The sequence below is a fragment of the Pteronotus mesoamericanus genome, unplaced genomic scaffold (genome assembly GCF_021234165.1).
Source record: "Pteronotus mesoamericanus isolate MK-2021 breed Mesoamerican mustached bat unplaced genomic scaffold, CSHL_Meso_final contig_182, whole genome shotgun sequence".
NCBI classification, from domain to species: domain Eukaryota; kingdom Metazoa; phylum Chordata; class Mammalia; order Chiroptera; family Mormoopidae; genus Pteronotus; species Pteronotus mesoamericanus.
The window spans coordinates 3542868-3558176 of NW_026555078.1; the positions used below are offsets into that span (position 1 = coordinate 3542868).

General features: G+C 54.9%; 1 protein-coding gene across 1 annotated transcript; it reads left to right on the forward strand.

Annotated features, from left to right (window-relative positions):
- The first annotated feature begins 4300 nt into the window (after positions 1 to 4300).
- Positions 4301 to 14537, forward strand: SERPINA11 (serpin family A member 11). Its single transcript, XM_054566959.1, has 5 exons — positions 4301 to 4394; positions 7434 to 8058; positions 10344 to 10617; positions 13228 to 13378; positions 14191 to 14537. Exons 2-5 carry the CDS (start codon positions 7437 to 7439, stop codon positions 14392 to 14394), a joined length of 1251 nt encoding a protein of 416 aa, XP_054422934.1. The 5' UTR covers positions 4301 to 4394; positions 7434 to 7436; the 3' UTR covers positions 14395 to 14537.
- The last annotated feature ends 772 nt before the right edge of the window (positions 14538 to 15309 follow it).

The following is a 15309-nucleotide window of genomic DNA, read 5'->3' on the forward strand; positions in this document are numbered from 1 at the left end:
TTTAGCTCCCTGGTGTGCGGCTGATCTCTGTTACCAACACACGTGCCTCCCCACCAGCCCACCACATCCCATACAAGACGCGTTCAGGGGTCCGGCTTTCAAATACTGAGGGGTATATTTATTAGTTGAAGCCCAAAAGTAAAATCCTTCCCACAGCACATCCTATGGGTTCTGCCTGCAAGGTGTATCAGGGATGCGTTCGCTTCTTGTGATCTCTCCCACCACGTTCCCGGACCAGGACACCACTGCCTCTTTCCTGGGTGGCATGCCCCAGCGTTCTCGTTGCTCTGTTTCCATTTGAGCCTCCCTCCAATTCCTACTCCATCAAAAGGCCAGAACGGTCTTCTTAAAACATAACTCAGATGACATCATTCCCTGTCCGAAGCCCACCTGCCACTCCCTGTTGCGCTCGGATGCAGGGCGATCCATCAGTGGAGGCCCGGAGCCCTCCGGTCCCTGCCGTGTTGCCCTGTCTCTGTCCCTCCCACCCTTTAGGCCTCACCCGCGTTGACTTTCTCTTCTTCCTTCGCTCTTTCCCTGCATCTCCCTCTTTCCTGTCTTGCCCTTGGTCTTCCTTCCCTTCAAATGTTCTTCCTCCTATTCTTTGCCAGATGAAGCACCCTCTTCTTTAAGCCTCAGTCTAAGTGCGCCCTCTCCCCCAAAGAGGCCTTCCCTGGCCAGGCCACAGTAGGTCCTTCCAAACTAGTGCTCATCTCCTTACCGTGTCTTTCACAATGTTCATCATGCTTGGTCATCATTTACATTGGTGGGTGGCTTTTCGCCCTGTCTTCCCATCCGCCCAAGAAAGTAAACTCCACGAGGACGTGTCTCCTTCTCTCTGTTCGCTGCTATAACCTCAGTGCTTAGTACAGGACCGGCACATTTTACATGCTCAAAAAATGAGTTCATAGATGGATATCCTGAGGAGGGACGAGACAGAAGGGTGGTCATGTGCAGAATGGTGTGTGCGTGTGCGTGTGCGTGTGCATGTGCGTGTGTGTGTAGGGGGAGGCTGGGACTTCGGTGCCACCTGGCTGGCCATGACTTGCCTTGGACGCATGAGATCATGAGGTCTGATAGCATCAGGTCATTTGACAAGAGCGGTCAGACCCAGAGGCCATGGGCACAGCTGGAGAAGATCCTGGCCAAACAGGCTGACCCAAGGATGACACCCAAGAGGTTGGACCTTGCCCGGGGACACTAGTGCAGTGCAGCAACCCAGAGCAGACTGAGCCAGAGGGTGAAATAAAACTGTTCAGGTAGAGAGCCAAGGCTCAGTGCTGAGAACGCAGGCTGTGAACGAGCTGGGTGAGAGAGAACAGGGCCAGAAATCCACCCCAAAGTCCCGCTGCGGTGGGGTTCAGGACGGGACACAGCATTTTCTTTTCTGGGGATGAAGTGGCCCTGAAGGAACCCCACTTATCACGAGAGTAATCACCTCAGGGCTTGATATTTCATTCATTTAAAAAGAACAAGTGCCCAAGGACAGAGTTGGCTGTTTGCATCCGCACTTTTCGGTGCGACGCTGAGGGAGGAGAGGCCGGGGGACAGACCGCAGGAGTGGCCTGCAGAAGCAGCGCTGCAGAGGTGCTAAGCTCAGAGAACGGCCACAAGGGCTGTTCCAGAAACACGGAGGAAGTGGTGTCGGCGCAGAGCTGGCCGGAGGGAGGCCTGGAGAGTGTGCTTGGGCTCGGGCGTGGCCGCCCGCTCATCACAGCCGGCAGCACCACGGCGACAGCCAGAGGGATGGTGCTCATGGAGGGGGCCGAGGGCTGCGTGCCCCTTGGCATAGAGGGTGTTCAGGGAGGGTTACCTGGGTCTAGTGTCCCTCACGCTAAAAGGCACTCTCAGCGAGTGCCCTGTCCTAACGTCCCACATGCTGAAAGTATGTCCACAGAGAATGTTAGCAGCCTAATGTCCTGCCTGCTACAGGGAGGTGGGCCCTGTCCTGTGAAACAAGGTGATTGGCACATTAAGAAAAAGACTGAGAAGCAGTAGGCGCCCAGCTCAGGTCTGCCGGCGTACCCAAGGCCGTGTGCCAAGGGGCCACGGTGAGCTGTGCCATTTCACACACTTGGCGTCTCCACGGAGGCCGGGTAGCGAACTCCTGACCCTGGCAGTGGAGTTGAAGGTGAGATGAGTTACCATTCGCGAGAAGTGCATGAGAGCGCATTTCACTGCCTTTTGACTCCGAGACTGGGTGCACAGGCAAGGTATCTATGAACCGAGGTCCGAGACCTCCGCTCTACGAACCGAGCCCAGCACCCCCAAACAGGTGGTGCTCTGCCCTCTTTCCCACCTCCGATGACTTAATTTCATGTGTCAGTTTTGCTGGGCCTTGGTGGCCACGTGTGTGGCCAAATATTATTCCGGATCTTTCTGTGAGGGTGTTCTTGGAGAAGACTAACATCTAAATTGGTAGGTAAAGTTGATTGTCCTCCACAGAGTGGGTGGGCCTCCTCCAATCAGTTGAGGTCTTAATAGAACGAAGACCAACCTCCCCGCAACAAGAGGGACTTCTACCAGCAGACGACCAGGTGGCCTTAGGACTTGACCGCGACTCCCCCTCTTCCTGATGGTCATCCTTCACGATCACGAGAAATCCAGTTCCATAAGTCTCCCTCTCCCTCTCGCCTCTCCCTGTCTCCTCTTTCCTCTCTCTCTGCTTGCCCCAGGCCGGGCACTGCCCACGCACAATCATGTTTAGTTCCCCCCACAACTCCATGGGGCAGGCTCTACTGTAGCAGAGGCTGGAATAGAACCCACAACAGGGGCCTCCCAGGGCGGTTTCTTCTTCCCCGACCCCATGCAGAGTCACTGCAAAGGGCTAGTAATGTGCATGCAAACCAAGAGTCAACTGATTCCTCTTAAGCGAGAAAGAAACTCTGGCCACAGATTTTAGTTCTCTTGTTTCTTCATACCACAAGAGTCTTTATAAAACACCCAGAAGGTTCTCAGAACCGTTTTGGGCCCAGGGACAGGGTCTCCAATGTCGGTAGGTGCAGCAGACCCCACCAGTGGTCTTTGTCCCAAATGTCCTTGGCTGTCGCCTTTCCAGCACACACTGTTTGAGTCCCCTCTTGAGCATCCACAGCTCCGACCTGGGGCTTTCTCGTGCCTCACACCCCAGACAGGCCCGGGCACACCCAGCCCCCTTGCAGTCAGGTTCAGCCTCTGGGAACCCTTATGGTTTACAAGGGCTTCTTGACTGGAACCACTGTTTATTTGTTTTATGGGTGTGATTAATCATTCTTTTTAACAATGTTCTATTTTTTATTATAAATAAGATCCGTGCTTTTGGAGAAAAATTAGGGGAATATAAAAATCTACAATGAAGACATAAAAGTCACCTCAATTCCATCACCTAAAGATTCACTCATAAAAAGTACTCATTTAGTTCTGGGCTTTGTTCTAGACTCGGGGTGACTCGTGGGCAGACAAGAATTAATGATCCGTTTTAGGGGGCTTTCAGTATGACCAGAGAGAAGATTTTGCTCTATTTTCTGAATTTCCTTCCAGCCTTTTTTCTGTACAGGGACTATTGCTTGTTTGAAGTATTAGGAGAGTACTGGATGGAGGGAAGGGCTTCGGCTGGGGGTGTGGCCTCACCGCCTGGGTCACGAGAAAGTTACTTAACTTCACAGGGCCTCAATCTTCCATCTGTAAAATGAGGACAACTGTGCCTTTCTCTCATTCTTTTTTTAAAATTTTTTTTAAGGATTTCATTTATTTACTTTTAGACAGAGGAGAAGGGAGGGAGAAAGAGAGGGAGAGAAACATCAATGTGTGGTTGCCTCTTGTACGCCCCTTATTTGGAACCTGGCCTGCAACCCAGGCATGTGCCCTGACTGGGAATCGAACCAGCGACCCCCTGGTTCACAGACCAGTGCTCAATCCACTGAGCCACAGCAACCAGGACAGCATTTCCCCCAGTTTTGTTGATAAGCAATCGACACCCATCACTGTGTGAGTTGAAGGTGTGTGGCATGGGGGTTTGAGTTACGCCCACTGCGTAATGGTGACCGCAGTGGGTCAGTTAACATCTCGCATTGTTATTGTGAAGGGGATCCTTCAGGACCACTGCCTGGAACACACAAAGTGCCCAAAGGATCGACAGCAGCCGCGTTACGACGCCCTGCCATCTGCACTGATGTCAGGATCTGCTCAAACCCGACTGGGCCCAGGGTCATAACTCACTGTGCGCAGGGCAGGCAGGCAGGGCAGGTACTTGGAAAATCAGGTCCCTCCCTGTTTGCTGTGCATTGTCTGCATACCAGTTCCAGGAACTGACCTGACAAATATTGACTAGGCTGCTGTGGTCTTCAAACACCGTTCTCTGTGGGCCAGAGGCGATGTGGTGCTGAAGACCCAGGACAAAGCCCAGGCTCCTCGCTGTGAGTACGCGCTTACACCGCAGCAAAGGCAGGGTGGGGGCTGTCTCTCTCTCTCTCTCTCTCTCTCTTTCTCTCTCTCTCTGGGTTCGGCAGCAAGGATGGGAGAACTGAGTCCCCTCAAGGAAAAATGTCATGACGCACTGCTTCTAAGGCTTGCAGTAGGAACTTCAGGTTTTTAATAACCTGGTGTGAAAAGAACTTGTTCTTCAAAAATTTTGAGAAGGGGGCTTCCAGTATTCCTGGCAGTTAGACAAGAAAGCAACACTACAACCCAAAGCAAAATGACAACATTGTTGTAGCAACTTTACCAGAAACTGTTATGTGAAAAGGGTCTTCAGAGCCCTGGTCTAGACTTTGGATCACGCTCCCCCCAAGCGAGTTTTTCCATATGTACAACAGGGACCATCAAACCTGTGGCTGAAGGTTCGCATAGGATCTAATTAAATGACATGAAGCAAGTCTTTCTCAACAGGAGGCCCGTGGGCAGGACCATTCTTCATCACTTATGACGACCGGTCAGGCATTTCCAGGGCTTCGAGCCTCTCTGGTTGGGGACCAGTGATACAGTATATCTAATACCCCCACCACAAAATAAACCATAAATGAGAATATTATAATTATTTGTAGAATCCTTACTTTTCCCCTGGGATCTTTCTGGAAGAGGAAGAAAGAAAGAAATGGGACAGAATTGCACCCCAGCCTCGGGAGAAAGGGGCGGGCGAATGCTGGCATCGCCCACGCTCCCTACACGGGGGCCTCCCACGGGGTGAGGCTGGTAGTCCCGCCCGCAGAGGTGGGCATTATCACCTGCATTTTGAAACGGGGGCACGGCCGCTCAGAGAGGTCCCCTCGCAGAGTATGGCACGGTGAGTGGCTCCAGCGCCTCGCTTCAAGCCCCGGCCCCCACTCACAGGTCAGTCCCCTTCAGGAGCGGGACTCTTGGGGGAGCCTGGGGCCGCTTCGTGCGCAGCAGGCAGAAGACGGTGGCAAACTCAATGGGACGGACGGAGTAAGTCAGAGGCAGTTTCGTTGTGTATGTCTTATTTTCCCCAGAGGCAGACCAATTTTTAAACTGCTCTGCTTCTTCCCAAGCCCCCTCAGAAAAAAGTCCAAGGGGAATGGAAAGGGTTGCTGAGCAAGCCCACAGTGAGCTATGGTGGAGGAAGGGGGCTTGTGGCCTTGGGAAACCACCTGCGGTACTTTGACCAGCAAACGACTTTCGACATAACCGATAGCGAGGTTTCGGCCACCCCTCCTGACAGCTGGCCTTCGGGGCTCGGTGGGGGGTTTGGAGCACCCGGCACCACAACCATCTGCAAAAAAGTGGCCTCTCCCTCACTTCCATGGTGTTTGTGACCGGCCCAGAGGCCACCGGTTTGGGCAAAAGGAATTGAAGGTGCTCGTTAAGACAGAAGCGTTGTCAGGACAGAGGGACGCAGAGAGTGGTCAGCAGTGAACAGCCACTGTGGGATGGGACAGAGGGGTGTCAGTTCTGCAGGGAGCAGGAGACGACACGCTCCTCACTGGGGACAGCAAGGGTGCTGGGAGTCTTGGGTGGCAGTGTGGCGGCGTGTGCTCTGTGAGCACGGGGCGGGGGGGCGGTGTGGGGAGACCCCGAGAGGGAAAGGGGGGCACTAGGGAGGGGCGGGGCGAGCAGAGACAGGCCTTGTCTGCACCGCAGTTTCACCTCAAGCTGAGCTGCCGCCTGGGCCCGAAGCAAGGGGCCTCTCGCTCTGCACCCCTTTGACCCCTCAGGGTGGCGTGAAGGCTCTCCCGGCACAGGCACAACTTAAAGCACAAGAGACACCGTTAGTTTCCTAGGGCTATCATCACAACGTGCCACACACTGTCATTGCAACGTGCCACAGACTGGGCAGCTTCAGCAACAGAAATCCGTTCTCTCCTGGTTCTGGAGGCTGAAGTCCAGGGTCAAGGCGTCGGCAGGGCTGTCCCTTCTGAGGCGGAGGGACGGCCGGTCCAGGCTGCCCCCTGAGTTCCCGGGGGCTCGCCCAGACCTTTCGCTTCCGTGGCTCGTAGATGTCTGCCTTCGTCTCACGTGGCATTCTCCTGGTGCATGTCTGGATCCACGTGTCCCCTTTTTATAAGGACGCCAGTCCTATTGGATCAGGGCCCATCTAATGACCTCATCTTAACTAACTACATCTCGATGACCCCATTTCCAAACAAGATTGCACTCTGAGATAGTGGGGACAAGGTCTTCGGCATGTGAATTTGGGGTGGGGGGAGGCACAACTCAACCCATAACAGAAATCTTTCCCAACTCTCTGCCTCAATTAAGATACAGTTTAAGCCACTGCATGTGACAAGAGGAGCTAGAGATGACCAGTTTGATGGAGGCAGACTTGATCTCTCGTCTCCTGCCCACCCCTGGGCTCCATCCGTCTCTGGCTTTGCCATCTCTCAGGGGTCACCCTCACCCGCGAGGTCCCTGGGGCTGACCGTGATGGCCACGCCCCAGCTGCGGAGGACCACAGTGCAGAGGTCACGCCGCCCTCCCTGAGGGCCTGTCCCCGCTCACGCCATCCTCTCCCCTCCGACTGGCAAGGCCACGCACAGGTGCAAGGGAGACCCAGCAACCCTCACTGCCACAGGGTCCTGAACTTGTGCTCCAGAGTTTTGAACATCATCCCGATTTTTGAAACTTTAATGCACGATTGACAGAATGACTGGAAAGAAGAAAGATAAAAGAAAGGGAAGGAGGAAGGAAGGGAGGGTCGGAGGGCGGGAGGAAGGAAGGACAGATGCAGGGAAAACAGGCCGTGGAAGCTGTTTCTGTAGCCCAGAGTCCTTTTCCCAACAACGTCTTATAGACGTAGCGATGTGTGAAGCAGACAAAGGGCCGCCGCTGGGACTGAGGCCCTGAGGCACGGGGTCCGGAGCCCGGCCTGCTCACCCCATACACCCCCTGCAGGGCCCCTCGTGACACCCTTGGGATACAATCTGGATGTGAGGTTTGGTGTGTAAGCAGCGGGAGCTGCAATGCCACTTAGAGTGACGTGTTCAACCTCTTGTTTGCAGAGGATGGGGCCGGCGTGGCTGTGGCTGCTGGGAGCAGGGATCCTGGCTTCTGCCCATGGAGATGCGGGTCCGGGGCTGCCACCAGCGCCCAGTGGTCCGCTCCCAGAGCTGGCCCCTGCCTACCGCCAAGTCACACCCACCATTACCAGCTTCGCTTTGCGTTTGTATAAGCAGCTGGCGGCGGGAACCCCGGGAAACATCTGCTTCTCCCCGGTGAGCATCTCCACCACCCTGGCCCTCCTCTCTCTCGGGACCCCAGCTGGCACATCAGCTCAGATCCTGAGGGGCCTGGGCTTCAACCTCACGGAGACCCCGCAGGCCGACATCCACCAGGGCTTCCAGAGCCTGCTCCGCACCCTTGACCTGCCCAGCCCCAAACTGGAGCTGAAAGTTGGCAACTCCCTGTTCCTGGACAAGCAGCTGAGGCCTCGGCAGAGCTTTCTGGACAGGGTCAGGGAGCTGTACGGAGCTCTGGCTTTTTCTGCCAACTTCACTGATTCTGCTACAACCAGGAGGCATATCAACGACTATGTGAGAAAGCAAACATACGGGCAGGTGGTGGACGGCCTCCCGGAGCTCACCGAGGATACGCTCATGGTTCTCTTGAACTACATCTTCTTCAAAGGTGCGTGCTGCCCCGGGCAGAACTACTGCCCCGGGCGGAACTACTGCCCCCTCCACCACCCCGGCCCTGCCCCTGAAAGGCCCTGTCTTCGGTCTCACGGCTGTTTCCTTTGGCAGTCGCCCCTTCGTAGTTAAACAATGTCCTTGTATCCCCGCTTCATGACTGATCGATACTTGGTTCCACTACTCAATCTCACTTTTCTATTAATAGTTCAATTTTAGCAAAGTATTTCACTTTTTAATATTAGTATTTATTTCAAACATACAGAAATATACAAAGAATAATAGAAAACCACCATACACTAATTCAATTCCTTTTTAATGCTCCCTGGTCCCCATTCCTCCCTCCCATCCTTCCCCAGAGGCAGGTTCTGTCCTAGGGCCGGTGCGTCTCCCTCTCATCTGTGTGTGCCCACTGTTAGCTCATTGAGAGCGTCCACAGAGTCCTATGCAATGTACTTGATGTGTTCTAAAGTGCTCCGCACACATGTATGTATTGCTTTGCATGTATGTCTCGCCCCCTTAGCGTCCTTCCCGTAGCTTAATTTATGTAGATTATTCAGACTGTTGCATTGAACATGCCACATTCTTTAGGGTCCCTTTTTTTCACATCCATTATTTCCTGGATTATGTGCAAGACCATGCTTTATTCAGGCTTTTTTTAGTTTTTTACCTAAGGTTTTTCCTATCCCAGGATCCCTTGCGGGACCTACATCACAGGTAGTCGCCGTGTCAGCTCAGGCTCCTTTGCCTGGGACGGTTTCTCACACTCTCCTTGCGCTTAGTGACCTTGGCCGCTGGCAGGGAGGCTGGCCGGGCAGTTGTAGGAGCTCCATCGGCTGGGCTTTGCTGGAGGTTTCCCCATGACTGAGGCCGTGGGGCGATTCGCGAGCAGCGTGCCGTTTTCCCGCCCTGTGCAGCACGCAGCCCCACGTGAGTGGTGAAGTAAAAAGGCCGTTACTGCTCAGAGGGGAAATGATGCTGTGCTTGAGGAGGGGCGGGTGCCAGGGAGTTCTAGGGACACTGACCCAGACTTCGGAGGTGGGGCCGGCTCCCTGGAGGAGGCGGGGTCTGAGCTGGACGTGCAGAATGAGGCCAAGCGGCTGCAGGAGAGGCAGGGGGAGGTGGTTGGGTAGAAACACCGGCATGTGTCACAGTCCAAGCTACAGAGATGCCGTGGCATCCTGGGAGGTGAGACAAAGTCCGCTTGGCTGGAACACAGAACCCGCCAGGGGATGCCTTGCGGGGAGCGCCAGGAGCCACAGTGGCGAGGCGCGCAGAGGGGTGCAGGGAATCCTAGACTTTCCCCGTGCGGCCCCAGGACTCCCAAACAGTGGGAGCAGGGAAGTACCGTCATGGCCTCTGTTTTTAGAAACATGGGTCTGGCCACAATTTGGAAAATGGTTTGCGGGGACTAAGGGTCGGAAGGCAGAGACCATTTAGGTGGTCTCGGAAAGAGCTGCAGCTTTGGAGACAGGGTCAGGCGAATGCGGTCACAGGCTGGGTGCAGGCAGGAGGCACAGGCTCAACCGGGCCCCGCCCCCACCGCCAAGACCAGCGCTGTCAAGAGGCCAAGTCGGGACGGGTTGTGGTTGGAGACTGTAAGTGGAGAGAGAGGAGATAGCACACCCTTGGAAAAGACTGTGAGCACCAAATTCTGCCTTTCTAACTACGCCTTAGTGGGCTTTTGCCTTACATATTACATTTTATTAACTAAATTCTTTTTTTCCAGTTTGAATATTGGGGAATTGGGAGGTAGAGGGTGGCCCTCCAACTCCACGTTGAAGGCCATTGCTATCTAGAGGCAGCTGGGCAGAGACAGGTGGACTCAGTGTTTGCAAAGAACCCGAGGGCGGAGCCCGAGTCAGGCCACAATCCCTGCTCTGCTGCGGGAGGGTCTGCAAGCGGGGGAGCTTCTGGAAGCTTGCGAGGACTCGACTTCTCAGGTCTGACGTGGAGATTGTAACCCCTGTTTACTGTTAATTTTGATGAAGATATAAAGAGATTATGCCTCGCCCATGGAAGCTGCTTAGTAGAATAGAGAGAAATACTACCTTTTCATCTCTTGAAGGCGAAGTTGCTCTGAAATGGAATAAAATCATAGGCCATTAGAGCTCAGACTCTGGGGACTTTCTCCGGTGGCTGACCGGGACCTAAATCTGGTCTCCCGATTCTGTGTCTGTACCACTTCTGTGCCTCAGACTTAGAGACCCCGGAGGAAGTCACCAAAGCAGAGTGGCTCTCTCTGAGCGTGTTCTCATGCTTTTCTGGGTTTTGTGTCCTAAGCCAAGTGGAAGCATCCTTTCCATCGCTACCAGACCCAGAAGCAGGACAGCTTCTTTGTGAATGAGAGGACCCCTCTCCGCAGCCCTCTGATGCACCAGAAGGAGATGCACAGGTTCCTCTACGACCCGGAGATGACCTGCACCGTCCTCCAGATAGAGTTCAGCGGGAACGCCCTGGCCCTGCTGATCCTCCCTGACCCGGGCAAGATGGAGCAGGTGGAGGCCGCGCTGCAGCCCGAGACCCTGAGAAAATGGAGCCAGCTGCTCCGGCCCAGGTGAGGGTCAAGGCCAGAGGGCTCCGGCAGACCTCGTTCAAAGACCCGAGCAGTTCTTAATCAACTCCAATTGCGGGAGTCCAACCCCCGGGTTAGGTTGGCCAACTGTGATCTTGGGCCACTTACGTACCTTTTGTGCCTCAGATTTCCTCCCTCCACTACCGTAAATGGTTGTCATGACAACCACCACGTTGGGTTGTTTGGAGGATTAATGAGCAAACGCACATGGAGGGCTGGCCTGGTGCGTGAGAAGGGCTCACCAGGTATGAAACATCACCAGCCCTCCAGCGCCTTCCTGCCCAGCCTCCTCTCCTCTGGCTTCTCCCTTTGTCCAAATCATAATATACGACCAGAAGGTAGTTAAGGGAGGCGGAAAAAAAAAATCAGACCCAGGAGAGTCATTAAGAATAAGTATGACTCCCACAGAACAGTGTATATTTCTTAAAAGTGCATCTTTTTTCAATTAGAACATGTCTTAAAGCCATTAAACAAGAAGAGCACTGTAAAATCAAAGTGCCAGGCCGGTGGGATCGCAGTCCTAACCCTTCTCGCTCGCTTGCTTTCAGTTTGTGGCCGTCTCTCAGTAGTTTCAGTTTGCTCCACTTGGCCTACGCCCCCTCCATGAGCCAGCTGCTTCTTGGGGAGTGGCTTCCTTTCTGGGTGCTCTGGGATGAAATCGGGCCTTGAGTTCTAGTTGCCTCTTGCTGCATAACAAACCACCCCAAAACGGAATGGCTTGGCAAAAACATATGCTACCTCTCTCGATTCTGGGAGCAGGCCAGCCTAGCTGGATGGCTCTGACAGGAGGTGCCTCGTGTGCTGGAGTCGGTGGTGGCTGGGGCTGGGACATGAGGTCCCCTCCACCTGCTGTCTGGTGCCTGAGCTGGTGGCAGTCACAGCCGAGGTCTGAGCAGGCATCTCTGTCTCCACGCAGCGTCTCTGCAGAGCTCGCCTATTCTGCACAGAGACTCAACATCGTTCATATAGCCACACGGCAGCTCTGAGCTCCCAGGAGCGGTCTACCACACAGGAGGTGCCAACTGCTGCTCTCTTACAGCCTCGGCTTGGAAACATCCCCTCGGCCGTGTCCCTTGGGTCAGAACAGTCACAGAATCCACCAGATTCTAGAGGAGGGGGACAAAGCCTCCCCCTGGCGGTCATCTCTAATGTGTGTTTGCGTTTGGGCAGATTCAAGTGCTTAATAAGAGATGCAGGTCAAGGGCGGAAGTAAGGATCTAAGGACGCTTCCCTGTCACCTGTGAATCTACATGGCTCTGGTCAGTTTCTGATTCAAACCCCAGAGTCTCAGACTCCCTTGGGATGAGCCTGCCCCTTCCCCCTCTCATGAGGAAGTATCGTAGAATCTTCTAGACCAATACATTTTCTCCCAGCAGGGACTCTTTTGGCCTCTTACCTTCGAGAAGCAAAACAAACCCAAGTTACTTTTCTAAAGCTTAGATATTTCTTGTGCCAGAATGATAATATGATAGTAGCATTTCAATGGGCTTTAAGATGTGAAAATCTCAGACTGCCAGGCCTCCCTCCCTCCATTCAGCTGTGAGGAAGATTAGCCAGCTGGAGATCATGCTTCCTGGCAACTGTTCATTCTCCATTCACATTGGATGGACACCTACTCTGTGTTGGGCTGCCCACCCGGTACCCTTCTGCTAGACTCCACTCAACGCCCCTTCCCGGATGGGGCCGGCCCTCCAACGGCTGCCAGCCAGCTCTCGGCCAGCTCTCCACCTCCGGTTCCTCCTCTTCTCAGTTTAACCCCCCACTTCCAACGGCCCCCACTGCGCTTAGGCATCTGGGCCCTCATAGTGCACCCATGAGTTAAACTGAGAGCCATTCTGTAACCTGAATTAGGGTCTCTAAGCTGAATTCCTCAGAGGCAGAAGTTTACCAGCTGGTTATTAACTAGCCAGGCTTGCAGGTGCCCTAGTAACTGTCAGACAATAACTAAGAAGGACAGTCCCCACAAGGAAAGGACAGATTTGCTCTGCTTCCAAAGAAACTCGCAAATCTAACCCAGGAAATGGGGGGATCTGCTGGTCAAAGGATGCCGGGAACAGGAGAGCGAGTGATTCTAGCGACCCGGGCCCCATCCCTCATCAGCCCCTTGAGGCTCAGGCAGGGAAGAGGCGATGGTGGCGTGTGTGAGGGGGTTGCCAGTAGATGGATTTAAGACACAGCTCAGTAGCCAGGCCAGTGGAGCTTGCTGATGAGTCCAACATGGAGGCAGGAAAACGGTAACAATATTGACCCTACGTGGTGTTACGTGGATTTGGTCAGGGATGCTCTGTAAAATCCCTGGCCCAGGGCTGGGCATCTAGGAAGCCCTCCCTCAGTGTGCTCAAGATGAAGGCCAGGGGTCTTCTCAGCTCCAGACACAAGAGATCGGAAGGGGCCTGTGAAGCGTCACAAGAGGTCTGTAAAGTCAGAAGACAGGGGGTCTGGAATGTGCGGGCTGTGGACTGCTCTGGCACAGCAGGTAGTGCTGTGGGAAGGCTGGTTCCCGTTGCTCTGGGAAGCTCAGGCCACCGGCGCCCATGGCAGGAGCACGGATAACGAGGCAGCCCCCCCTTCTCTGTCTGACTCTCTCTCCAGCCTGTTGGACTTGCATTTGCCAAGGTTTTCCATCTCTGGGACGTATAACCTGGGAGAAATCCTTTCCCACATTGGTCTCACCGACATGTTCGCGTTAGAAGCTAGCTTGTTATCAGGAATCACTGGACGGCCCAACAAAACCATCTCCAGGGTAAGGCGGGGGAGGGGGAGGTGCGAGTGGGAGGGCTGTCTTTTCTCCTTCGATATAAAGTTCATATTTGAAAGTCAAGTTTCCCTCTCTTTGTCCTACTCTGGTTCTTTAGTACCACAACCCTTAAGGCTCCTTCTCCTGAGCAGCGTCCTTTCCCTGCCCCCACCCCACACGTTCTTCAGAGCAAGGACGCAGGGTCCTGAATAGAGCACACACATATCTGGCGTCATCTGCAAAGCCATATGTCCCCAGGTGTGGGACTAGCTTTGTACTTTTCTTTCCTTGTACTTCTTCCTAGGACAGGCAGCGCGCCTCCACCTGCCTGCGTTAGGGCTACGGAGGTTAGAGGGCCCGGCACGACAGGCAGCGGTTCCCCCTCCACCCCCCACTCATTTTAACCGTCGATGGAGGCTGAGCAAGGCATTTCAGAGATGAGAAAGCTGAGGCTTAGAGAGAGCGAGCGCAGCGCGCGGTGGCGGGTGGCACTCGGCCTGCGCCATGGGTGCCCGGGGGCTTGAGAAAGGGCTTCTGCAGCCGGGTGCGTGCCCAGCGGCCCTCAGCCACACCCTGGCTCACCGGTCCCCACATCGAGCAGCAAACGCACCCTCAGGGTGGGCCCTGAACAGGACAGAGGAGGAAAGACGGGGAGAGGAGGAAAGTCACACAAAGGCTGCAATTGCTTTCTTGGAAGGTGGGGCCTTGAGGCCTGAAAAGGGAGGACGCAGCCCTCCTTTCTTTAGTGTCACACAAGGTGGAACCTGTCCCCTTGCCGAAGTGTTCTGAGCTGTCTCTGCCCTCTTTTCTACTCCTAGGTGTCACACAAGGCAGCAATGGGCATGAGCGAGCGGGGAACCAAGGCAGGCGCTGCCTCGGGCCTCCTCTCCCAGCCCCCGGCTCTGAACGCGACCTCGGCCCCACAGGCCCATTTCAACAGGCCTTTCCTGGTGCTGCTATGGGAGGTGACCACGCACAGCCTGCTCTTCCTGGGAAAAGTCATCAACCCGGCTGCGGGGTGACATGGTGGGAGGCTGGGGGCTGCCTTGTCTCTCCCCTGCCAGACAAACAGGAAGGTCGGCACCAGCCCGCGCTGTGGGCTGACGTGAGGACCAGTCCACCAGGGGACAAAGATCCTAATAAAGTTGGCCTTGGGTTTTGTGAACACTCGGGAGCAATGCTTACAAGGAGGGTGGACTCCATTTCACCCACTCGTTCCACAGTCTCCTTGGATCTTGGAGCTGGGTCAGAGGGTTGAAGATGCGCATAGCTTCACGGTGTGGCCCCCTGGGAGATGGCCACTGCCACCGTCGCCACGGTGGGTCTCTCTCGAGTGTCCTCTGGGTAAGCGTCCCAGGAAAAGGCACAAAGGACAGCAGGAGAGAGAAGGGAGTCTCTCCCCTCACAGCAGCCAACATCGGCTGCACAGCAAAGAAAAGTCATCCTGAAATGTCACCACCCAGACGCCAGGGGCCAGATGGCCTTGAGAAGAGACGGGGGCCAGGGCAGGGGCTGTGGGCCGTGCCCCATGAAGAGCAGGGCTGCAAGGATGGGCCGACGCACAGGCGGGCCGATCCCACATGCCCAAGAGCAACCGCCCAAGAGCAACCGCCCAAGAGCAACCGCCCAAGACCAAAGGAAGTGGGAAGGTCGACAGGGCCAGGCGGCCACGGGTGTAGGCCAAACACTTGGTTAGTGGGATGAACCGGGGGCAGTATTTGATTGCAGGGGAGCATGCTTCAGAGGCCAGAAGTCCCACGCCCACAAGGGTGCCCCGCAGTCTGAAAGAGGCACCTGCCTGAAGCTAGTGGGGAAAGCAAAGGGATGTCAACTTAGCCGCACGTGCGATACACCGTGCGTGTGACGATACCTGTCCCCACAATGAAGTTGGTGCCAGGAGCTAGAGGGTGGCTGTAGGTGGTGCATGTCTAGGAAGA

Excerpts from the sequence above, each read along its gene's own strand:
- SERPINA11 (XM_054566959.1), top strand. The coding sequence starts at position 7,437 with ATGGGGCCGGCGTGGCTGTGGCTGCTGGGAGCAGGGATCCTGGCTTCT. Across the intron at positions 8,059-10,343 it reads GAACTACATCTTCTTCAAAG|CCAAGTGGAAGCATCCTTTC; the intron begins GTGCGTGCTGCC and ends TTGTGTCCTAAG. Across the intron at positions 10,618-13,227 it reads AGCCAGCTGCTCCGGCCCAG|CCTGTTGGACTTGCATTTGC; the intron begins GTGAGGGTCAAG and ends CTCTCTCTCCAG.